Source organism: Lepidochelys kempii, chromosome 14 (genome assembly GCF_965140265.1).
Source record: "Lepidochelys kempii isolate rLepKem1 chromosome 14, rLepKem1.hap2, whole genome shotgun sequence".
Classification (NCBI taxonomy): Eukaryota; Metazoa; Chordata; order Testudines; family Cheloniidae; genus Lepidochelys; species Lepidochelys kempii.
The window spans coordinates 41,959,650-41,985,431 of record NC_133269.1 but is presented as its reverse complement, the minus strand read 5'-3'; the positions used below and the strand labels follow the sequence as shown (position 1 = coordinate 41,985,431).

Here is a 25,782-nt window from a genome sequence, read left to right as displayed (position 1 = left end):
CGAAGAACTAGGTTGAGATTCCTGGAAGGCGCTGGTGAGTGAATCTCAGGGTAAAGATTTTGAAGGCCCGTGAGGAAGTGTTTTAGGGTGGGGTGGACAAAAAGTGAATATCCGTCCAGCGGATCATGAAAGGTGGTGAGAGCCACAAGGTGTACTCTGATAGAGCTGAGCAAGAGCCTGTCCTTTTTAAGTTTTAAAAGGTAAGCTAAGATGTCAGAGAGGGTCATGGTCTGGGGTGTCAAGCATCTGTGGAAGCACCAGATAGAGAAGCGTTTCCACTTTTGCAGCTAAGTCTTACAAGTGGAGCCTCATCTACTGTGCAGGAGGACGTATTAGACCTGCTCCAAACAGGATAATTCATGGGTTTGAAACCATGAAGGAACCACGCCATCAGATGGAGTTTCTGGAGCTGAGGGTGGAGAAGCCGACCGTTGTCCTGGGAGAGCAGATGTGTCCAGTTGGGGAGAGTCCTTGGAGGGCGGATGGACATGCGCAGCAGGTAAGGATACCATGTCTGTCTGGGTCAGGCTGGGGCAATAAGTATGTGTATCAGTGGGATTGGCAGAAAAGCATACATGAGGGGATTTGTTCCAGGGAATGCAATTCCCATTCGTGTTCTTCGGAGAAGTGTCTGCTGAGTGTGTTGGCGGTAGTGTTGTGACACTCAGGCAGGTAGGAAGCGGTGATTTCTATGTGATGTTGTATGCACCAATTCCATAACTGGATGGTCTTTGTGCATAGGAAATGAGATCTTGCTCCCCTGCTTGTTGATGTAGAACATACATGCTATATTGTCTGTCAGGACCCAGATGAACTTGCTCTTTATGATGGGGAGAAAGTGAAGGCAGCCGTACCTGATGGCTCTGGCTCTAGAAGATTTATGTGCAGATGTGTCTCTGATAGGGACCAGCGGCTCTGTACCGTGTGTTCCCCTAGGTGCGCTCCCCACCCTATCAGGGAAGCATCCGTGGTAAGCACGATTACTGAGGTGTATAATCCCGTGTCTGCAGAGGTGGGCCACGACTACTGCTAGGGTCTTGGAGAATACCCTCAGTGCTGTGGAGAGACTGAATGGAAGTACTCTGTATTGAAAGTGGTCATGTCCGAGTGTGAATTGCAGGAAGTGTCTGTGTACTGGGTGACTGGATATGCGGAAATAGGCATCTTGTAGGTCGAGAGCTGTGAACCAGTCCCCTTGTTCCAGCTTGGATATTATTGTGCCCAATGTGACCATTTTGAATTTCTGTACACGTTCAAATTTGTTCAGTTGGCATAGGTCTAATATAGGTCTCCATCCCCCGCCTTTCTTTTGGGTCAGAAAGTAGAGGGAGTAGAACACTTTTCCCCGACATTGCATTGCTACAGATTCCACTGCACCTAGGTGTAGAAGATGAGCCACTTCTATGCAAAGTAGGTGCTCGTGAGAGGGGTCCCTGAAGAGGGACGGGGAAGGGGGAAGGGTGGGCGGGCAAGATATAAAAGGGATGGAGTAACCTGACTGAACTATTTCCAGGACCCAGTGGTCCTGGGTGATCTGTTGCCAGGCATGGTGGAAAACCTGGAGGTGGTGGCCAAATGGGCAAATAGGCAGTGGAGTCAAGGGGTGGTCAAGCAGACCCTCGACCAACACTTCAAAATTGTTGTTTGTTTCCCGATGGGTGGGAGTTAGCTGGTTGCACCTGGCTCTGCCTGAACCAAGCAGGTCTGTTGCAGTTCCTCCCTGTATCATATGGTCTGGATTGGGGCTGGTGATATTGTTGTGCGCGGGCCCTTGATAAGGTTGATACCGTTGTCTCCTGGGGAGGGACGAGTATATGCCCAGTGTGTGTAGGGTGTCCCTAGAGTCTTTCATAATGTGAAGGACTTTGTTGGTTTTCCTGGAAAAGAGTTTATCTTTATCAAAGGGAAGATCCTCCACTTTGGTCTGCAGGTCTTTGGGGATACCGGATGCAGACAGCTGGGAAGACCTGTGCATCACCACCGCACTTGCGTAGTGCGCGCTGCTGTGTCTGCCATGTCCAGGCATGCTTGTAACGCCATCCCAGACACCAGCTGTCCTTCGACAAGGACTGACTTAAAGTCCACTCTCCTGTCCTCCGGGATATGGGAGGCAAAATCAAAGAGCTTGTTGTAGTTGTCATAGTCACAGCTTGCGAGGAGGGTGGAATAATTTGCTATTCCAAATTGCAGAGTGGAGGAGGTATAAATCTTGTGGCCGAGGATGTCAAGGCGTTTACGGTCTTTGTCTTGCGGAGTGGGTCGGTATTGTGGCTGCTTTGTTCTGTGTGTCACTGCATCCACCACAAGAGAATTGGGTTGTGGGTGGGAAAAAGGGAAATCTACGTCCTTCGCGGGAACATAGTATTTATGTTCAGCTTTCTTGCATGTTGGTGGGATGGAGGCAGGGGTCTGCCAGAGCTTATCAGCTGGTTCTATGAGGGCTTTGTTTATGGGAAGCACAATCTTTGAGGACACAGAGGGTTGGAGGATTTTGAGGAGTCTATGTTGTGTCTCCTAGACTTCCTCTAGACAAATGTCCTGGCTGAGTGCCACTCTCTTGAAAAGTTTCCGGAATTGCTTAACATCATTCACATTTTGTGGAGGTGGAGGCATGAGGGGTTCATCTGCGGCTGATGGTGAGGCAGGAGCCAGTAAATCCGGGAAGGGTTCATGGCCCGCCTCTGCAAAAGGCGGTTCAGGAGCTCTAGATGTTGATGGAGCTGGCGAAAGAGGTGCAGAACGAGCTTGCGGTCTGGTGGAAGGGGTGCAAGGAGGAGTGGTGGCAGGAGCCAGCCACAGGTACCACTGAGGCCAGGGCACAGGGTAGGAAAAATGTTGCCCCACCCACGAAGGGGCAAAGTAGGGAAACTGAGGCTGGTTCTTGTTATGTACCATGCCTTAAGCTTGATAAGGTTCCGGTGGTGGTGGGGAGAATCAGGCGGGGAGAACTCTGCCTGCTGCTGCATGTCGTTCTCACTGTCAGTGAAAGTAGCCAGGTCGGGTGGCGAGAGCTGTTGTTCAAACAGTGAGTGCTCCATGTCGAGGAGTGGAGAGTCGGGCTCAGGGGCCACTGAAATATGATGTTGGTGCAGGAATTGTTGCTGCTCCGTGGGCTGCGGGGCTGTGGAGCGTGGAGAGTGAGTGGCAACCCAGAGCAATTTGTGTTTGGCTTTAGCGGGAGACGCAAGAGGCTTGTAGGAGCCCTGCAGGGCTTCTGCGTCTGTTCCGAGGGTGATGGGCAGGCTCGGTGATGACATTCTTGACGACATCAGGGTGGGATGCGCTGCTGGTACCGGGTCCATTGTCGGTGCTGGGGGGGCCGGTGCCGAGGAAAGTTTCCTGCTGTGGAAAGTCGGGTCCCTGCATTTGCGCCCCGCATGAGCCGCTGCTGAGGTACTGGGGCAGTCGGAAGTGCCTGCTCTTGGCACTGTCAGCACCAAGGGTAAAGACCTTGCAGGAGATCTTTTAACCTTCTGAATGTCCCTGCGAAGAGACATTGGGGCTTCGTGCCTCTTCGCGTGAGAGGGTGAAGCCGCGATCCCAGTCGGTTCCGACTTGGCAGGGGAGTGTGAGGGAGAGGGTTTACTGCCTTTCTCCATGGTGGTTGCAGAGCTTTCTCCATCAGGAGCATTTTTAGGTGCAAGTCTCTGTCATGCCGAGCTCTTGTTTTCAGGTTGGTGCAGTGGAGACATGTGGCAGGAACGTGTGTCTCGCCAAGGCATTTCACACAGAGAGAATGCCCGTTAGACCGCGGCATAGACTCCTTACGGGAGTCACATTTTTTAAAGTTTGGGGACCCCGGCATAATGGAATTATGATTGCCTTGGGGGGAAGTCTCAATGGGAGACTAACGTTAGAAAAAAATTTTTTTTTTAACTAACGAACTATTCTAAAGGAAAGGGAGAAAACTGGGATATGTCTAGCTAACTATTTCTATTTCTATCTACTTATTTCCTTCAGAGACCAGGTAAGAGGTTAACAGTGCCCCGAGTCCTGTCTTCAACCGAGGACGGTTGAGAAGGAACTGAGGTGGGTGCGGGACGCGTGTGCTCAGGCAGACCCTAACGCCACCACGAGACAGCAGCTGAGCACGTGCGTCCCGACCAGGCACTGCTACCGAAGATCTCTGATCAGCTGTGCCGGGATGCACCATCACCTGGAGTGCCGCACCCACGGGGACAGCACTCAAAAGAAGAAGGCACCACTCCAGGGGTCTCCACAGCCGACCTGATGGATACCGCTAGGAGAAAAGCTTTCTGGTGATTGTGCACACGGCACACGCACACACCTATTGGAATGCACATGAGCAATCACTCGAAGAAGAAGACAAGATCTACTAGTTCTAAATCCTGAAGGACATAGTGACCAGAAATAATCAGTTCAATTCACTAACTGTGGCTACTACTGCCTTTGTTTAATAAATCAACTTTAAATGCAAACCTATGTTTTGATAAGAAAAAAAGTTTATGCATCCAACACATTTAAGGTAGTTTTATTCAATAAAACATTAAAATTCTGAGGTTTGTGCACTTTTAGTTGAATTTCCATCCAAATAGTGCTTGACATAAATCACAAGTAAAAGATTCATCTAGTAATAAAACACATGTACAAATTAATCTGAATAAATGTACAGTAAGCTCTATAATTGCTCAAATAAATGTGTATAGGTATGGTGTATCCTCCTGGTTAGTGTAAAGGCTGTATTTAAAGACATGCTCATCTGAACTAATGGTTATCAACCAAGAAGAATCAATCTTTCTTTAGGAAAATAAGAAGTACAAATGCAAAACAATTTAAGTTGATTATTTAAATCAAGTGTTCTTGTTTGCTGATCTGAATCATGATTAAAATTGTTAATTTAAAATCAAAGTGATTTAAATCAATCCACCATGGGCATGATAGAGACAAGAGTCTGTCTCACAGTTCTTAAGGACATGAGCGGGAAAATGGGGATGGCAACCCCAGTGCTGGGGGCAGGGTAGGGGGCGAGCCACAGGGGGCACTTGGAGCTGAGGTGGAATCATGTACAGTTCCCTTGAAGGGGTGGTGGAGCCTGGGGTTAGCAAACCCTGCTCCATGACATGGCTCTGTTAAGGAAAGAGGTACCCAAAGAAGCAGCAGACCAGCTGAAGAAGGTGGCTACCTTCTTAACATGATAAAACGCAGCTGTTAGGGTAACTGCCAGGAAGAGGGTGAGGGCAGAGAGACTGGGGAGCAAAACTGAAGGGGAGCCTTGAGTCCAGAGACTCTGGGATAGGAACCAGCATGGAGACTGGGAGGCTAGGGAAGCCTGCTTGAATTGCAGCACACCCCTAAGGAGGGTTGTGGGGTCCCTTGACCATGGGGAGGGAGTTGAGTCAGGCATCAGGACAGGAGGAGACCAGTGGGAAAGACTCGCTGGCGAGACCAGGGGCTGCAGTGGGACTGGCAGAGCTCTCTGGCTGGGGAGAGAGGGGGGAGACAGGAATCTAAAGCCTTGGCGCAAGAGTGAATTGAGACTAAAGCTTCCTGCTGCCCAGGTAAAGCCATTCCCAGCTCCAGCCAAGACTCCTTTCTCTACCCCTCCTTGCCCCCTCCATGCCACTAAGGTCCCTCCCTGCCCTTTTTTCTCCCCCAGCCACCTCCAGAGCCCCCTGTGATGAAAGTGGGAATTTACTTTTATGAACAATACATGCAGGGGGTTAAAATGCTCCCCCTGGCCAGAGAAAGCAGGTGGTGTTTGGGACATGCTGCCACTAGGACTTTCTAGTTTCCAGTCTACAGGGTTGAATGGGAGACCCTATGGACCAGTGGAAACCTCAATGCCTGGGCATGACACCTACCAAAGGGGAAACTGAGGCAGCTGAGCTTGCTGTGGCTGGAGAGCAAAGGGGTGAGGTTGCTGCTGGAGTCAGAGCAGGATAAGGAGAGAACAAAGATGGAAGCCAGGGAAGCAGGGCATGGTGAACCCATGGGACCCTGCCCCCTTGGATCTCTGGCCTACGACTACCTCTTTGATGCTAGCCTACAGCCTTTCAGCTTCTGTATGGCAGGTGACTGATGAATTGGTACCTTATGTTGAAAAGGCTGCCTGGGGTCACTGCAGGTACTCACTGAGGGCACTGGAGTGGAAAGTCTGAACAGGACGCTACCTCAGTTCAGCTTGCCAAATGGGTTGCTTGGGCCCCAAGGCCCCGGTCTCAGTGTCGTTGAGGCTACAGGCTGGCTGTTGCAGAACAGTGGGGATCCTTGGGGTCCAGGACATTAAAGTAGTTACTAGCAGGAGACTGATGGAAGGTTCGGGCATAGCACAGACCCTGTGGGTCAGTGACACTACCCTGCCTCCACCACCAGAAAAGCTGAAAAACTGGCCAGTCAGGCTGGAGGAGCAGTTTATGGCCAGAGGGTGACTATCAATGGCTAGCAAGTGCCAGCTCTGAATCCTGTGAATTCCCAGAGCAGTGTCTGCAAAGATTAGGATCAGATTTTCCAATGGGAGGTCTCACTATGGACTGTAGATTAGCACACAGAGAATTGTACCTACAAGGGTGTTTTGGGGGGCAAATGCCATGACAAAGTGGGCATTTTCTGCAATATTTTGACACCTTTGCGTGCCTCAGTTTCCCTGTGTGCTTTGCATTGCTATCCAGGGGGTGCAAAAGGGTAACATCTGCTCTTGAGGGCAGATTAAGAGACAGGAGGTGTTTGCGTCACACAGCTGTCTGGGATGGTATGAAGGGGTCATTAAAGGACTGGTAGAAACTGACCCAAATCAATGGAGAATCTGGAAAGGCAGTGGGAACCCCACTGGCCATGATGTTCAGACCTAGCAAACACCAACGAAAACAAAGGTGATTTTCCCTGTCACATCTTGGAAGAGAACCAGGACAAAGGCCCCAGCTAGAGAACAAAGGGGAAAGGTGATGGCTGGGAGAAGGGCTGGCCTCTGGAGAGACAGATTTCAGAGTAACAGCCGTGTTAGTCTGTATTCGCAAAAAGAAAAGGAGTACTTGTGGCACCTTAGAGACTAACCAATTTATTAGAGTATAAGCTTTCGTGAGCTACAGCTCACTTCCTATCTGAGGAAGTGAGCTGTAGCTCACGAAAGCTTATACTCTAATAAATTGGTTAGTCTCTAAGGTGCCACAAGTACTCCTTTTCTTTTTGGAGAGACAGAGAATCTCGCACTTGGGACTGATAAGGAGACGGAGACAAAAATGGATCCTATACCAGCTTGGCTTGCTGATTGCACTGGCTTGGCAACTGGGGACCAGGCCTTAACCGTTGCCTCTCTATGCTGCCCTAAGGACTTACAGATTCTGTAGCCAGGCAGCTAATAAATTGTTACCGTCTTTTGAAAAGGCTGCCTGATGTTGCTGCAAATACTCACTGGGAGCACTGTGTGCTGCAGGGTACAGTGTACACAAGCCTCCCAGGGGAGCAGAGGCAGATTTACAGTAAAACACAGGGTGCTCTGGCATGGGCCCCCCAAATGACAGGGGGCCTCAGGGCCGGGCAGCTGCGGGGGCAGAAGCTTGGTCCTGCCAGCTCGTGGGGTTCCTGCTGCAGGCTCCGCCCCCACCGGCAGTCAACCTCCTCCCTCCCCCAGCATGCTGCATTCCCGCCCCTCCCCCCACCACCAAACAGCTGTTTTCCAGCGCTCAAGTCGCTGGGAGGGAGTGGGAGGAGCTGGGCTGCAGCATGCTCCGGAGAGGAGGTGGGGAAGAGGCGGGGATGGGGCCTTGGGGAAGGGGGTGGAATCGGTGCACGGTGGAGCAAAGGCAAGGCCCCCGCACTCCCCCTACACAACCCACCCCCCCGTATCAGGAGCTGCTCAGGGCAGGGGGCTGGGAGCACCCCCATGACCCAGCCCACACCCCCAGCCCCCTGCCCTGACTCCTGCACCCCCTCACACATCCCCTGCCCCCTGCCCCCCCACACATACCCAGGCCCCACCATACCCCATGCCCTGACTCCTGCAACCCCCCACATTCCCACCTGCTCCCCTCACACCAAATGGGAGCTGCCCCAGGTAAGCACTCCACACCCCAGCTCCTGCCCCAGCCATGAGCTCTCTCCCGCACCCCAAGTCCTGGCCAGACCGCGCATCCCACTGTTTTTTTACATTTTTTTTTATAAAGTGCTTTTATCCGAAGTGCTTTACAATAGTTAGCTAACGGTACAAACAATATTTGGAGAGATCATTAAGTGGTCCGCCGAGACCCTCCGTGATTTTCAAGTGGTTAGTAAAAATAAGTTAGGCTACAAAAACAATCAAGGTACCTCACTCTATTTTCATTTACTTCCTATTACTTATAGGAGAAGGATGAAGAAAAAAGAATGAAAAATGGGGATGGGGGGAGATAAGAAAGAATGTTCTTTTTCTTGGCTGGGTCCCAAGGGGGGGGCCCAAAAATGAAGCTGAGCACATGGCCCCACTAACTTTAAATCCGCCACAGCGAAACAGTCTGGATTTGCTGCAGGGAGCCACAGAGAGAGAGAGAGAGAGAGCTGGTTGCTGAGGACCCAGTTTCAGAGTCTTGGAGGCTACTGTGTGCTCAGATTTGGGTGCATAAATGGTAAGCAACTACCAGATGTGGGAATACAAACCGGTGCTTCTTCACCTAAATCTCCCACAGAATTAGAGGCTACTAGTGAAAGTGGGGCAGGGTGGAAGAATGATCAAAAGGGTGCCTTTCTGAGATGTGGCCAAATGGCACATAGATCTCCGGCGGTAACATTGGTGCCTTACAACTTTTAATTTTCAAATGGTTCCTAAGAGCCAAGTGTGTCTGCTCACACACGATGCCCAGGAGGCAGCCAGCTCCTCATGAAATCAGACCCAGCTCCTGAGGAACAAGTGAAAGGATCTTCCTTGGAAAATGGGTTTGTTGGAGGCTTTAGAATTCTTTAATTAGCAAATGTGTTTTTCTTTTAGAAAATAAACAAGGACACTTGCTATTTCAGTTACGGAAGTGCAGCTCATTGGTGTGACTGCTTATTTCAGGGCAACTTTCTCACAAATCCATTTAGCTAAAGCCAGGCAGGTTTCCGAAATAGCACAGTTCCCTTTCATCAGCACACAGCTCTCCCTTTCAGCAGCTCCTGTTAGCTGGAACCTGGGGAACAAAGAGCAGGAGTCACTGGGTGTTTAGCTTTACTGAGCAAGATCTTTAGCAGCTATCCCTCATTCGGAGGGGTGGTCTGTCTCCATACTAACTTCCTTCATCCGTACTTTTCTACAGAGCCCTAGTTAGTAATATGCCTCACAGAGTGGGAAAGGAGCTGGGCAGGCTCAGTTCAGTGCTGGAAAACATCGCAAAATCCACTGCGATGATTGACCAATACTGCCCGTGGGTGTATTCAAACCCCACTGCTGGGGAGCCAAGCCGAGGAACCCAGCAGCGCCCATGTGGTCCTATTTTGTACAACTGTGCCATGTGCACTGAGTGGTGTCTGAAGTGGGTAGAGCTTAGTTGGTAGGCGGGGCTTGGGAAAGTACCACCCCTTCCCCCACCCCCATGGCAGCCCTGGTGGAGGTAAACTGTACTGCTCAGCAGGAGAGGGGACCCTGACCCTGCATTAACGAGCGCATTGCTGGACAAGGGCCACCTTACTCAGACAGAGCAGCACAGCTGAGAGCTAACATAGGTGTGAAGTCTTCAGCAAGTGCCTCTTCAGCAAGACAAGGATTGGGCTTAAGCTAGTGTCTTCCCTGACATGCCTATTCTCCAAACAGACCCTGACCCCCCTTTATCCTGTGGCTTTGCAAGCACACAGGGGGCTTGAGACTGACCATCTCTCCATGGAGGACTCTGCCTGGTGCTTAACTTTACTTGTGCTCACAGACAGCCTCTGCTCCTGCTAGCACTAGAGAGCACTAACCTTGTGTTCCCACTTGTGCACCATGCAAGACACACTCAGTTTCAAAGCCAAAGTAGGAACCATGAACACTCACAGTGTTTCATCGAATGTGGAGCCGTCCACCCAGGTCCATTTCCTCTCTGGGGATGTAACACTGAGTCCAAGCCAAACCAGGTTCAATTGTGGAATACTCAGTATATACGCCTGTAAGTGACAGGACGGAGGAGTCTGGGTGAATATAACCTGCTAGAATTCTCTGGCTTCTTTGCTCTCTCGGCAAATGAAGGAAGAGAACCTGCTACATAGCTCTGCAATAGATATAAACCCAATTTCTGATGTTTCCCTTTCCTGGTCTCACCCTCTCCTTCCCCTCCACATAACAGTGATATTTTAACGTGCTCTGTAAAAGACTTTTCTTAAGCCAAATGTCATACAGCTGGGGCATTGTTGTTTTGCTGCAAACTCATTGTATTACATTATAACTAGTGACACTCATCTCTCAAGGGGCGGGTTAAGCCATTTTTATTTACTGTACCATCTCCTCCTTGTCTTGGATCACGAGCATTTGAGAGCTCTTCGCTGAGCAGTCCACACGACTCTCATTCCATGTTTTACTTTCTTTAGAGACCCAATAGCACTTGTTTTTGTGCGGCAGCCAGTCAGCGGGGCACAGTTTGCACTCACAGCCCTCTAGAAATAGACATGGAAAAGGCAACATTAAATGGGCCGGAAAGTTCTGAACAGTGCTGAGCTTCCCTATGTTCACGAGGGGCTTTCAAACTGTAAACATTCTCAGCCAAGACATTTCTCTTTATTCATTGTTTGTTTGAGGAAAGGCCCATTATTCAAATAGCAGATGGAGGTGCGGGTCAGGAGAGAGGTGCTCTGGCGGAGCTGTAATGTGAATATGAATTCATAAGATTGGGCACACAATTCACATTTTATGGGCTCAGTATCACACAATGCATTTCCCCCCAAGTAGCACCGAACCTCTGAAATGAAAGACACAACAAAACTGTCGCCTTCTCTGCTGAATCACTTCTGGAGCATTTTAAAAGTAGGAGGAGGGAGGCAAGGGATTCTCGTAGGAAGTTCTGGCTTCCCAGAATGCTCCCAGACAATTGAGGGCTGCGTGCTGATCTCACACACACACACACACAAAACCACCTTACAAGAACAGTATTACAGTTGCAAAGTCAAGCACTCAAAACTTAGGAAGTGTCAGAACTGAGGTTGCCTGTGCAATCTTTATTGGACCCCCTTGTGCATATGCATTATGATCCAGTCCATAATTACATAGTCAAATGCCAGTTTTCTACACTAGACCCCATGCTTCATTCTGGGCACATGACGGACGGTGCTGCTGACTTACCGAGCAGCTATTCAATATTTTATTTTCTTCTCATTCAATGTGTAGCCCCAGTAATACTGCGCACTATTCAAAGCCGGCTCTGAAGACAGAACTATTAATTTCCTCATGGGCTTTCCTCTGGCACCCTGCTCTATAGTATCTGAGTGCTTCACAAAACAGTAATGAATTTTCACAGCCCCCCTGTGAGATCAGGGGATTGCAATATTTCCATTTTACAGATGGGGAACTTAGGCACGGAGAGTTTAAGGTCAAAAGTATCCACTAATACCGGGTGCCCAACTTGAGACACCTAGGCTCAGACTCTCAAAAGGTACTTAGGATACCTGAAAAATCAGGGCATTTAAAGTACTTAGCATTCTATAGTACTTCATATGTTCAGGGCACAGCTCCCATCGATTTCAGTTACAGCTGTGACCGCTCAGCACTGCTACAAATCACACCCCAGCAGGGCCGCTGTAACGATGTTTCGCGCTTGCGCCCGCCCCAGCCCTGTGGCAGCTTCCCGCCCGGGACCTGAGGCGCCCCCCTGAGGTAGCTCCGTGCCCCCCCAACCCTGAGGCACCCCCCACGTGGCGGCTCCCCACCGCCCCCTCCCTCCCCTCGGCCGGGGGAGCCATGCGGCAGCTCCCTGTCCCAGCTCACCTCTGCTCCACCTCCTCCCCGAGCATGCCGCCGCTTCTCCCACCTCCCAGGCTTGGGGTGCCAAACAGCTGTTTGGTGCCACAAGCCTGGGAGGAAGAGAAGCAGAGCGGGGCGGTGCTCAGGGGAGGAGGAGGAGCAGAGGTGAGCTGGGGCGGGGAGCGGTTCCCCTGCACGCCGCCCCTCCCCCATTACTTGCTGCAGGCGGCCCTCCCTGCGCCAGCTCACCTCTGCTCCACTGCCTCCCCAGAGCGCACTTTTGGCCACCCCCAACCACTTGGCGCCGTAGGGAGTCCACCTAGTTCGCCTAGTGGTTGCACCGGCCCTGCACCCCAGGCTCTCAATTGAGGCACCCAGTGAATGGAGGAACACAGTGAGTGACCACCTGTGAGAAGATTGGTTTAAGTAACTCTCCCCTACCACCAGCCCCAATGTACTCTCTCCCCCGCCTTCTGGCTCTTGTTCCTTCTGCATTCAACTCAGGCAACTTCCTCCTCCATGCTGCCAGGGCTCAGAAGGACACAGCAAGCATGTGAGAGACAGGCTCCCCGCTCTCAGTGCCACTGTCAGGACCCAAACCTGCATGGAACGTCCTACTCAGCCCCCTGTAGCTCTGGGCTGGAGCATGCTCATTGTTGATAGAATCATGAATTTTCAAAGGCTTATAACTTGGCCAAGTTTGGGCAGATATTCACAGGCGCAGCTAAAGGAAGACAGATCCCTGATTCGTAAGCCACCCCCTTGCCAAATGTCAAGTCCCTATTCCACAGCATGGGACAGAACTAGAGCTTCTGAAAGACAAAGTCTCCAGAATTTGTTTAACATGAGGAAAACAATGTATTTTCACTAGGCTGGTTCTCAGAAACAGCTGGACAATTATGTCTGAAATTAAAATAAAAAAATAAAAATCAGGCTGAGGCAGACCCCTGGCATGGAAAGATTCAGCCCGAACATTTAATCTTCAGCAAAAATAAAAGCAACTGAAAACAGGCTCTCCTAGTGGGAGGTATTGTGCTGTCTTAACAGGTGGTGCTACCAGCCTCACCGATAATCTGCACATCCTGAATGCCCGTACTCAGTGCCCCAAAAACCAGCATAGGGAAAGCCAGCGCTACCTAGTGGTGGAGTAGGGAGGCTGCACACCTGGGTTCTAAGCCCCGCTCTGATACTGCCCCATTCTGGGTGTGTCTACACTTGTGATCATTAAAATCCCAGCATCCTCTTTTGACTAACAGAGGATTCACCAGCTTGTGTAACTACATTTTTTCCTCCCTAAAAATCTCTCTGGCAATTTCAATTGGATGGGGAAGATATTTCCGAATTGTGGTCTATGGGGTGCTTGTAGGTACTCCATGAAAGCTGACAGGTCACATCTGCCTGGATCCTCCTCAATTCCAGCTGCTATTTCTCACTATAAGACATTTACAATTACATTTAATGCTTTCCCAGTACTACTTGTTTATGTGAGCAACTGCTGCAATTGCCATTGGGATGTAATAGGATTGCAAAAGGGAGGGAGAAGGGTCTGTGGGTTTACAAATGGGAGGGCAGGCGTCCAGTAGGTGCTCTATACAAAAACAGTTGAAACACTCTGGGATTTGGAATTGTTCTTCACTTCCTCTCCTGAGGTACTGTATAGTGTTGTGTGCGGCTAAACAGCTAGCAAGTTTCACCCCACATGTTGTGACGCTGCAGTGGTAAGTGAAAGGATTTCCGTGTTACACAGTCACATAAGAATATTTGTTTCTCTCTTTTCCTTTTGAAGAAGTTCTTAAGTTACATTTACGGATATGTTAAAAGAATGTTGTTTAGGCTGCGAAGGCAAGCAGCTGAAAGCTAGGAAGTGTAAGAAATAAGATTGCCCAGACAACCTTTAATCGGCCCCTCTTTAAAACATTGATACGGTCTTTAATGACATGATCACATTCTGTTTTTGCCATGAGACCCTGCCTCATTCAGTGCATAGGATGGACAGTGGATGAGTCAGATGGCTTTAAGAAGAGGAAAGATGCTCTCGTGTTGAAAGCACTGGACCAGACTCTGCCACAGACTGTCTATGCGATGTTCAGCAAGAGCCTATCTAATACAAGAGGGCAAAGTGAAGGTTTTAAGCACAACTATACATCTGTCATTTCCTAACTTCTGAGTGCTTGACTTTGCAGCCAAAACATTCTTTTAATGTAGTTTTTTTATGTAATAGAAATTTTATTACACTACAAAATGTGCCTGTTTCGTACACAATGGAAGTACTCTGAATGACCAGTAGATGTCACTCCTACTACTTTGCACAAACAGCTGAAAACGTATTTATTAGAGCTGCTTGAAATGTGGGACTATCCACAAAACATTTTAAGAGGGTTTTCCCCTTTTTTACCTTATTTGCTTTCTCTCCTTTTTTTCCCTCACTGGAGAAAAGATGTGAAAAGATAAAATGTATAGGGAAGTGGGGAAAAGGTCATGATTTTGAAACTAAATATTTAGTTTTTCTCTGAAAATTTCCCCTTTAGAAAAATTTCAAAAAATTGAAAAATAAATTTTGTCATGAAAAATAAATGTTCAAAAAACCCTCTTTTCTGATTAAGAATCAGAAATGTTTCAGCCAGTTGTAGCATTTATCTTGCAGCCATCAAACAGAACAAATGACAAGAAAAATAAAGACGGGAAGATGAAGGTCTGGTACATCTCAGCCATGTATAAATTATTCTGACATAGTTGCTGAAATGTCAATCAGCGAGTTTGGAGTGAGAGTTCTTCCAGGTAGGCACAACGTTGCAAAGAGCGCAAAGAATAGCAGATACAGTTACCTGTTGAGTTGTTGTCTGGCTTTGGATACACACTTTGATTCGAGCAAGACTGGGAATCCTTCAGACTGGAATTACATTCAATTCCATTTGTTGTTCTCGGTCTTCCAGTCTGACCTTCACAAGGATGTGTAACAAAAGAGAGAAGGTAAAAAGTATCAACTCACCAAATACCGTGGGATATCTATCAAGTTAGGATGGGGACAGAGAAGCAGCGTGAGATGGAATCTCACTCATTATCCATTGTAAGGTTCATTCCACATTTTTGCACATCTCACAGTGGAGCTGTTACAGACAAATAATGCATGTTTCATTTATCAAGCTCTCAACTCTACTTTGTTTAATGTAACACTTTTGATGTCTATGGCAGTGATGAAATGCCTGGTAATTTATTCAGAAATGTTTTGGAGGCAAAAAAATAGAATCTAAATGGAACTGCAGGGAAAGAGGAAAATTCACTGAGCCAGTGAATCTATGGTGCTGAGATACTCACCCGAAACACCAAGCGCGATCACAGCTGCCACCAGGATGATGTTCCCAGCCCATCCAAGCCATAGAGCCAGCCGATGCCAGCGTGGGCACTGAGGGATATCTGCAAGAGTCAAAACCTAGTGTAAAGATTTATAATGAAATATGGAAACTACTTCTCCTTTGGAGGCTGCTCAACTGGAGATAAGGATTAAGTTCAGGCTCATGTAATATGAGGAGGAAAATGATCATGCTCAGAGTTTAAAACTCTGAGACCACATCACCCTCACAAGGGCAACATTAATTGTCTAACTCGATGGAAGTAGAGGAAAGCTGAAGAAATACCAAAGATAACTAATGTTTACTAAAAAGAAAAGGAATACTTGTGGCACCTTAGAAACTAACAAATTTATTTTATTTATTTATTTATTTATTTGAGCATAAGCTTTCGTGAGCTACAGCTCACTTAATCGGATGCATGCTCACAAAAGCTTATGCTCAAATAAATTTGTTAGTCTCTAAGGTGCCACAAGTCCTCCTTTTCTTTTTGCGAATACAGACTAACACGGCTGCTACTCTGAAACCTAATGTTTACTAGTTAACAAGTTCACATCATCCTGTATCACAGAGGGCCAGATTCTCTGCTGGCATCACTGTGATGAAGTGGAAATTTTCTGTAATATTTTTATGAATCCTATGCGTACCTTACTTTCTCCCACACTTTGCATTGCTATGCAATGAGGGGCGGGGGAGGGAAAAGGATTAAGTTTGCTCTCAGGGCAGACTAAGGGCTAGTCTACACCGGCAACGCTAAAGCGTTGCCACGGCAGCGATTTAAGGTGGCTTGTGTGGTCACGGCAGAGCGCTGGGAGAGAGCTCTCCCAGTGCTCTAAAAAACCCGCCTCCAATGGTGAAACTTGCTGCTCGGGGGGGTGTTTTTTCACACCCCCAAGCGAGAAAATTGCCGTGCTGTAAATTGCCAGTGTAGATAAGCCCTGAGAGAGGGTGTGTGAGTGTGTCACTTAGCTGTCTGAGTTGACTGAATGGGTCATTAACAGGACTGTCCAAGGCTGACCCATATCAGTGGAAATTCTGAGAAGACAGTGAAAAGCCCAGTCACCAGGGCACTGACACCTAGCAACCAATGATCCAGGGGGAGGAGGATTTGCCCACCTCTCAGCAGAGAAGCAGAGCAGAGACCCCAGCCCCAGAAAAAAGGACCAGGAGGTGTGAGGAGAAGTGTGGGCTCTGGAAGAAGCTTATGGCTCTCTCTGACCTGGGAACTGACTAAGAAAGGAAGTCAAAGAGAGAAAAAGAGCGTGAAAATGGAGTTCATTATAGCTTGTTAGGTGAATTGTGACCAGAACAGAATGGTCTGTGTTTTACCTTTATGTGTCTGCTAACCTAAGGACTTCCCATCTTGTGTTCCAGGTGACTAATAAATCCTACTCTGTTTTGAAGACGTTTTTTGAGGCGTCACTTCAAATACTGGCTGGGGTGCAGTAGTGGCTGTAGCACTGAGCACTGAGCAGAGCTCACAGTGTGGAACAGGAGTGCTGGAGCCCAGTAGCTCAGTCTAGGAGGAGGTGAGGCTGTGTGGTCTACCCTGAAGGAAGCATGAGACCCCTTGAGGGTCTGGCACACTGAGGGGGATCCTCCAAGAGACGGTTCAAAAGCTGGGGAACAGCTCCGATCCTGTGGAACCGTGACAGTGACTCCAGTGAAGTTAATGGCATTCTGTGGAGTTTTGTCAGCGGTTAGGTCAATAGTGTTCGTAAAGGGGAGATATTTCACCATATAACTGCATGGCAAAAACAGGCTACAAGTGGCAGCAATGGCTGCCTCTGACTTGGCTTTTTTTATCCATCCATCCATGTAGACATGTATCCCTCAATGTCTGCTGTGCACCAGTCCCATCAGCAGACACTTGGTAACTACCCATGGCGCTGTTGACAAGGTGATGGGAAGAACTGTGAATTGAAAGTTCCTGACTCCCATGCAGAATCTCAGGTAATTGCAATGGTTCTTCCCAATAGCCAGGTGGAAGTATCCATCTTTCATGTTGAGAGATAAATACAAGTCTCCTTAAGAGTGAGGGAAGGATTTGAAGCCTGACATATTTATTCATGTCTTTGGGGCCCAGAAAAGGTTATAGACCTTCCTTCTTGGGGATGAGGAAGTATGGGCGTAGAGTCCCTTCCCTTGGTTACACAGAGGAACTTCTATAGCTACTTTCAAGAGGAGTGAGTCCCCTTCTTCCAGGAAGACTTTCTTGTGAGGGGGAGTCCCTGAGGAGGGGACCTGGTGCAGAACTGGATGGAATATCTATCTTGAATGGTCTCTGTCACAGGGTGGCTGGCTCCTGTCACTTGAAGCAGGTCCAGTGTCCTGTGCCATAGCAGGTGCTCCCAATTGGGCCAGTCAAGAGGGGAGGCATTGCACGTGGGGCTACAGGGGAAGTTCCACTGAGCGAGGACCAGCTGTGAGAAGGAAGCTGACAGAGAAATCTAGGAAGCTGCAGGAAGCAGGACTGCCAGAGTCCATTGGGAAGGGAGGCAGGAAGAGTCTAACATCTTAAGGGTGAGCTGAGGAACTGTTTGTTTAAGTTTGGACAATAAACCTACTTAAAGGAGACTGTGGGTGTGGCAGTGAATCCTTGACAAACGGGGAAGAAGCCCTGCCTTGTGACAGTCTCCAAAGCCCAGCAGTCAGAAGTTATTTATTGTGCACCAGTCGCTGTAGAAGAAGAATAGACAAGGACTGAAGGGAGGGGACAGACAATGTCAGAGGGGAAGGTGCTAGAAACTTGTTTGGCCCGAATGTCCCATTAAACCAGCTGCTTGTAGGCAGAGGAGGAGGACTGTGATGAAGAACGCTGGAAGTTTTCGTTCTTGTGCTTTCGAGGTCTCCTCCCACAGCCACTGTGGAGAGAGGCTGGAACCTTCTTAGTGAGCAATACGCCTAATACAGATTGTTGCTAAGCCCTCCCTTTGAAACCTGTCAAGGTTCAGATAATTCTCAGGCTGGGTAGGACCTACGTTTCTAATAAGCACGGCCCTACTGGGTCAGACCAAAGGTCCATCTAACTCAGTATGCTGTCTTCTGACAGTGGCCAATGCCAGGTGCCCCAGAGGGAATGAACAGAGCAGGTGATCATCAAATGATCCATCCCCTGTCACCCATTCCCAGCTTCTGGCAAAGAGTAGATCTGATCTTCTCCAGATCTTCTCACTGGCCCTTAAAAGGCAGATCTTCTATCCTCCACTGGGCTGCTATAATGAGGCCTGGGCAGTGGGGTCAGGAATATCTACACAGGACTATCCCAGTGGCCACAGCCCTTGTATTGGTCTCCTAGTAACTTGCTATGTTGACATTTGCACATAGTTTTCAAATTTTAGGGAAGAAAGTGTTGGTTGGTTGGATGGTGCAAAAAGGCTGTGAGAGAAGATTTAGAAAATCGTCAGTAGACCGTGGCAGAGGGAACACGCTCACTCCCTGAACTGTCCACTTCTTGACATTCTAATATTTGGTGCTTTTAAAATGGCTCTGATATTTTCCTACTGTAAAAAAAATTAGAAAAGTCACCATGAAGTACAACTCTAGAAATTGCTTTACATTTTCAAAGCTGTCCTCGAAGAGGAAAAGGGCAAGAGACTTAAAAACATAATTTAAAATAAAAAGAGTAATAGTCTCTACTAGACTCCACTGAGTTTGAAATCATGACAGGAGACTTCAGCACTTTCAATATCAAAGAACTTAACTTCGAGTAACTTTAAAAACTGTAGCCCATTATTCATAAAAGTCCATCTTATGTGAGAGTTCTCACTGACAATAAATAAAACTTATGTCCTTCATAGAACAAGATGTTCTGGAGACATACGTGGACAAAAAATGGTGTATTTTTAAAAAAGTAAAAAGCTGCTTTTCTGTTTAATTAAAATAATTAAATGATTTGTTAAATTGATTTCAGTTTTTCAAAGAAAACAATTCTTGTCTGGCCCCAGATTAACAAATTTCAAGATAAAACAGGGGGGACGTCAGAGATGGTGTTAAAAAATTAGGCTTCTACTAGAAACTCTTTGACCACTGTAACTACTGTGGCTCCACTGTTTAAGCTCCAGCTTCCAAGGGAAGCAAGGGACATGTGTAGAGACCCACCTCCTGGCCACACCAGCCCATTCCATTTTCCAGCCCCGGGGGGCACCGCATAGGGCTGGAGCGCCCCCAACTCCCTAGAGAGCTGGGTCAGGTTTTCCCTAACATCATCCTGGACCCAGCCCATGACCCCAGTGGCCTGGGTGCATCACAAGGGACAGAAGTTCCAACTCCTCAAGGCTTGAAGGGAGAGAGAGTTGGCATGGACTGGGCTCCACCAAGAGCCACCCCACAAACCAACACCTGAACCCAGTGGTCTATTTCCTCCCTCTGCGATAAGTGTTTTGCTGCAGCCAGCTAATTAAATTAGTCTTGTTCAAGAAGTAGCAGTTTGTGCTGCAATGCTGAAGCTTAAGGGTTCAAACTTTTCTCAAAATAATGTTATTTAGATTGCAAAGTCAAGCACTCAGCAGTTAGGAAATGCCAGATTTACAGTTACCCTGGCAAACTTCTCTCTGCTCCCTTGTGCATATGCATTATGACAACATATTTCCATGTAATAAAGACTACTTTTTTCCCAAAGGATCCCTGCCTCATTCAATACACAAGATGGTTGCACAGTGGGGTAGAATTAAGGTTGTACAAGCAACTGTATGTCTGGCATTTCCTAACTTTTGAATGCTTCACTGTGCAAAATAATGGTTTTTAACTTTTTATATGTAATCCTGCATATACTGTACTGTACACAGACTGAGTGATACAACATCTGGACTGTTAGTATTTAATTTGCTTGTCACCTGAAATATCAGCTTTATATATTTTAATTCTAAGATTAGCAGCAGAATAGTCATCTAAAATGTCCTCTCATTAGTAGCCCAACTATTTATTGAAAATATGCTCTGAAAATAGTTAATATATTTACTATTTTACCACAGTTCTGCGAAATATTAGAATTTTTTATTTTCATATACCAATCTTTTCAGCAGAGTCTTGTAAAAAGTTATACTATGATTTATATATTTACATTTTACATCCTTTTAAGTTTAGTTTACAGTTCCTTGTATATTCATTGTTCCTGGAACACTGAAAGCTATTATGTTTCCTCCTCTCCTTCCTACTGTGTTGGTCTCCCCGAGTTAAGAGTTGTCCAAACTTTAATTGCTCTCAAGTGTAATGACTTGACTCCTCACAAATCTTCCCTATTCAGGTCCATTCAGAATCCAGTACAACCCCCTGCTGCATCCCCCACAGTTTTCATCCTTTATTGACCAAATTGCCCTTCATGTCTTTCTCTTCTCCTCCCCTATTTCCTAACCTGGGTTGCTAGACTTCAGTCTCCCTACTTGCCTCTTCATGAATCTTAGCAGATCCTTTTCTCCACACTTCCCTCACCATGTGGAATCACCTCCAATGACCTTCTGCACTGACTTCTCAGCAATTTTCCAAAACCAGTCCCTTCTCCCTGATCTGTGTGACATAACATTCTCTCCAAGAAGAAATGAAAGACAATTATACGAGTCTCCCAGACTCCTTGTGTTCAATCTTCCCAAGACTTGATCAGTGCATTGCTCTTTACCTCCGACTTACCCCACTATACTATGTACTGCATCTTCAATACAGCATGAGTATCCACCCCCAAGTGTTTATGAAGTAAGTAGAAAAATGCCATAAAATAACCCTGTATTGTTCTTTACATGTAATTTACATCTATAGACTGGCAGTAGCTCTGAAGATTTCTGTGACACTTTGTATTAACATGAAAGTAAAATGCACAATATTGCATTAAAGAGATTCAGTTCCTAGTTCTGACAGATGGTAAATTACCTCATATTTGCTGAGTCCTAACATACAAATGGAACATAGAGACTCACACCTGCCCTTTGTTTCTAGAAAAACTTTCTTTAAATATCTGTGCTACCCGTAAAAACAAAAAAATACATTCAAAAAATTGGAATCCAAACCAAAAAAAGGAGCGCATACCAGTACAAAACTAAGAAGCTAAATATACTTACTGGGGTGCTGAGATGGATGCAGTGACTTTGAAGTGGAAAAAGCTTCAGGAATGTTTAAATCAGCATATACTATTTCTCCAGCCATGGCAAGTGCAGAGGAAGATGAGAGGCTACAAGAAGGCGGACTGTCTAAGAGTTGCCTCGCATTTATGCATGAACCAAGATGACAGACGTATCCAGTCAGAGGAAGTGTCTATCAGAAGGTTTTGACTTCCTTCTTTCCCAGCAATCTAAGAGTGAAATCCAGGCACTAGAGATAAAGTGTCTAAAATACAATTGCACGAGCTAATCTGAGACATTCTCTCAATACATTGGAGCTGGTGCTGGGATTTCACATAAACTGTTGATTTTTCCTATATTAAAAGAAAGCTGCTCCCTGGTGCGTTTGGTTCAGAAGCTCTGGGCATTTTAAGAGAAGAAATTCTTATCATCGCATTAAACTGGAAAACAGATTGAAAAATAAGAACTTTTTAATTACAATTCATATTTCCCATTGGAGAGAGATGTCTTTAATTTATGTCTCATCACTAGGGACAGTCATACCCCTCTCTCTAGCTATTCTATTCAGGTGCTACACTGTTACCCCTTTTAACCTGACTGTCTGCTCAAAGTTGGGACCTCTGTGGGTCGTTCCAGTTAGGAAGAGAAATTGCTGATGGAGTCTGTTACCTTTGATGCAATCTGATTTACAAAGAATGTACAAAGTCATGTTTCCCCAAACTCAGGAGGAACCAAACAGGAGCCAGTGTCCTTGTTCACAGGTCCAAAACTCATTTCACCTTTCCAGCCCAAATCCTCTCTCTAGGCTACTCCCCTGGCCAAACCATGCTTCTAGTGGCTTGTTCAGCCTGTGTATCTGTCCCCCTCTCACCCTCCACCCCCGGTTTCTCTCTCTCTGCTCTGTCTGATGCTTCTCTTCACACAGACACACACAGACATTTCTAGTCAAACAATACACAGTGGAGTCTTCTCCCACATAGTGCTAATTTCTGGGTGGGCTCACATCCACCTTTGTCTTAAGTGGGGACTTGTGATTATAGAATCATAGAAGATTAGAGTTGGAAGAGATCTCAGGAGGTCATCTAGTCTAACCCCCTGCTCAAAGCAGGACCAACCACAACTAAATCATCCCAGCCAGGGCTTTTCTTAACTTATCTTAAATTGGGGGTTCTCAAACTGGGGGTCAGGACCCCTCAGGGGGTCACAAGGTTACTACATGGGGGTCACGAGCTGTCAACCTCCACCCCAAACCCTGCTTGGCCTCCAGCATTTATAATGATGTTAAAGATGTAAAAAAGTGTTTTTAATTTATAAGGGGGTGGTCACATTCAGAGGTCTGGTGTGGGAAAGGGGTCACCAGTACAAAAGTTTGAGAACCACCGTGACTTAAATGAAGGCCAGTGGTTAAACCTGCAAGAACAGCATTAGTCCCATTCCTTTGGGATATTCAGACTCTCGTAATAGCACTTCCTTGGCAAGCTGCGCCCGGTCCAGGGAAAAGCTGCTCTGTTGCATTAGGACTACAAGGCACTGAGTGACATCAACTCCTACTGAAGTAACGGGAGGAAAGGGCGCTCAGCACTTCACAGGATAGAGCCCTGTGTCTGATGTTGGGGCTGTAGGAGTCAGCCAAGGTTCTGCAGAATTTGTGCCCACAGTAAAATAGTCAGGTTCCCTTGTCACACAGTGACCCGACAAGTAAGAAGTACAGTTGGAGGAAACTGGTCTTATGCAGTAATGCCGGCACCCCTAGGTCTCACGTAGCACTTGCTAGTAACATTAGTTTCTTAACTACTTGGTTGATAAATCTGCAGCTCCAGAGTCGTCTCCACCTCACTTCTCTGTCCATCCCTTATACCCTCCTGTTACTGCAGCAAATCCCCCCCTCTGTACAGCAATCTTAGAGACTATGGCACTGCGGTAAAGGAGGCAAAACAACCCTTCTGATCCTCCAACATCCATGCAGCAGAATCATGGTCAATGGAGCTATTTTGCATGGTGAACTGGCTAAGCAATCCAGGCTGCATAGCTCAGACATCAGACCCAGGCGTCCACTGCTGTGAAGAGCTGTCAACATGCTTCACTGATAAGATCAACCGAATATGTACCAATGGAGCTGACTGGGAAAGAAAATTCCATTGCTGACCAGATTGTATTATTCACCCCACCATCTCTGAGTTTGCCCCCATCATACACACTGAACCTCAAGAAATCCTGAAAAATGTTAGAGATACAACCTGTGAAACAGATCCATGCCCCTCCTCGCTAGTACAAGTAAGAACAGCTATGCCCACTATTCATGGAAATAATCAACACCTCCTTTAGAGAAGCTCACCTACCAAATTCCTTGAGAAATGCAACAGAGACAATTTGGGGAATCTGTTTTTGTACAACTCATGAATTCTGGTTAATTTTATGAAATTCCTCTATCACTGAGTGCCTCAGTGTGTCTGGCAGGGCCCTTGAGATGTACAACACCCTCTTCCTTTCCTTTTATGGTCTGAAAGAACCTGTAGAACAAATAAAATAAATCATTAACCTTAATACCTGGTCTTTGGCCAAACAGTGGGTATGTTAAGGAAGGTGCCTGATCTGGGAGAACCAATTTGACCCAGATGGTCTGAAGGGAGCGGGTTTTGGAGAATAGAAAGTCCACAAACAGGAAAACAAAGAAACCAGGTGGTGATTTTCTCCAAAGACTCAGAGGGACTCTGAGACAGAGGAAGTTTGAGCAGGAGAGAGGAATAGAGAGGGATGCTTTTGGAGCAAAGAGGACCTTCTTTGACTCTGGGACCAGCCAAGGTCAAAGGAAGCAGGCAGGAGGAGAGAGCAGACTGCACATTGCAGAGGAGAAGTCATGAGGAGAGAGGTACAGAGGAGGGGACTTGGAATTCTGAAAGGATACTGCCCCAAATCCTGACAAACACTCCAGCATGGAGAGGAAAGTGAAACAGGAATGGTGTACAGTAACTCCCCACTTAAAGTCATCCAGCTTAACATTGTTACGTCATTGATCAATTAGAGAACATGCTCCTTTAAAGTTGTGCAATGCTCCCTTTTAACTTTGTTTGGCAGTTGCCTGCTTTGTCCCCTGCTTGCAGGAAGAGCAGCCCATTGGAGCGAGCTGGTGGGGGCTTGGAACCAGGGTGGGCCAGCAGCCCCCCATCAGCTCCCCACTCCACTAAGTTCCCTGTGTGGCAGCTGGCCAGCAGGCTATCAACTGCGGGGCAGTTCAGCTGTCCCTCTCCCCCACACACCGTGTGCTGCTTCTAACCTCTGCCTTGGAGCTGCTCCTGGGAACCTCCTGCTTGCTGTGCGGGGGCGGGGGAGGGAGGGAAGAGGGGTGCAAATGGCAGGGTGTCCCCCTCCCCCCCATCTTCACAGAGCAGGGGGTGGGGGGAACAGGACATGACAGGGCTCAGGACGGAGGTTGCTTGCTGGCAGCAGCTTCAACTTCCTGATCTGCTTTAAAAAGCAAGGTACTTAGAGTGGGGTCAGCATACTTAAAGGGGCAATGGGCGTCTCTCTCACGTACACGTTATGTGTGTGTCTCTCACACTCTCACACACACACACACACACACACACACACACACACACACACACACACACACACAGAGTCTCTGTCTCTCTTTGCCATACTGTCTCCCCTCCCTCCATTCATGCTGCCTTGTAGAGTGTGAGGCTACATTAACAATGTGTTAACCCTTGAGGGCTCAGCCGAGTGCTGGTTCATCATTTAGCAGTAAGGCATCCCCTGGGAAATATCCCACGCCCTTCCACTCTGACTTCACCCCCTCAACCAAGCTTCATAATCATCACTGCTGTGCACAGTATTAAATTGTTTGTTGAAAACATATACTGTGTATGTGTGTGTGTGTGTATATATATATATATACGTATAAAAATATAAAATATAGTCTTTTGTCTGGCAAAAAAAATTTCCCTGGAACCTAGCCCTCCCCCTTTACATTAATTCTTATGGGGAAATTTGATTCAGGGGGTTGGACTAGATGATCTCCTGAGGTCCCTTCCAACCCTGATATTCTATGATTCGTTTAAAGTAGCATTTTTCAGGAACATAACTACAACATTAAGCGAGAAGTTACTGTATAGATGTTTCAGTGTATTGACAAGAACTGTACATCTCTGGAGCTATCTAAAATGAACAGTGATTGGTTTGGGAGCCTTTTGCAAAGTCTCTGTGTTACATGCTTCAACTATCACACTTCCCTGGAGAGGTAAACTGTAACCCCAAATACCCATAACGTCAAACCTCTGGAGAAGAGTGCTTGAGATACTGGGATGTCTGTGTGGAGGTCAGCACTGATCCTGGGGGCCTAGGGTAACTGGAACACAAGGTCCCATTTCCATGAAGGGGCCACAGACATAGCACCTGCATCCAGGGAGCATGCCAGAGAAGCCAATGATAGAGAGAGCGCTGGGGCCTGCTCAGAGTCAGGGAGCTTACAGCACAAGGGTCTAGCATGATAGGACCCAAACTCAGAAGCCTGGTGAGTGTCCAACAGAGGGAGCTTTACCAGGGCTAATTA

The 25,782-nt window shown here is 47.3% G+C and overlaps 1 protein-coding gene across 1 annotated transcript; it reads right to left on the bottom strand.

The window, feature by feature from the left end:
• Positions 1–8,817: 8,817 nt before the first annotated feature.
• LOC140897592 (killer cell lectin-like receptor subfamily B member 1B allele B) lies at positions 8,818–21,386 on the bottom strand. The gene is made up of 6 exons (XM_073310386.1): positions 21,231–21,386; positions 15,149–15,247; positions 14,659–14,772; positions 10,379–10,533; positions 9,938–10,047; positions 8,818–9,098 (listed from the first exon to the last, which is right to left on the bottom strand). Exons 1-6 carry the CDS (start codon positions 21,313–21,315, stop codon positions 8,978–8,980), a joined length of 684 nt encoding a protein of 227 aa, XP_073166487.1. The 5' UTR covers positions 21,316–21,386; the 3' UTR covers positions 8,818–8,977.
• Positions 21,387–25,782: the final 4,396 nt, after the last annotated feature.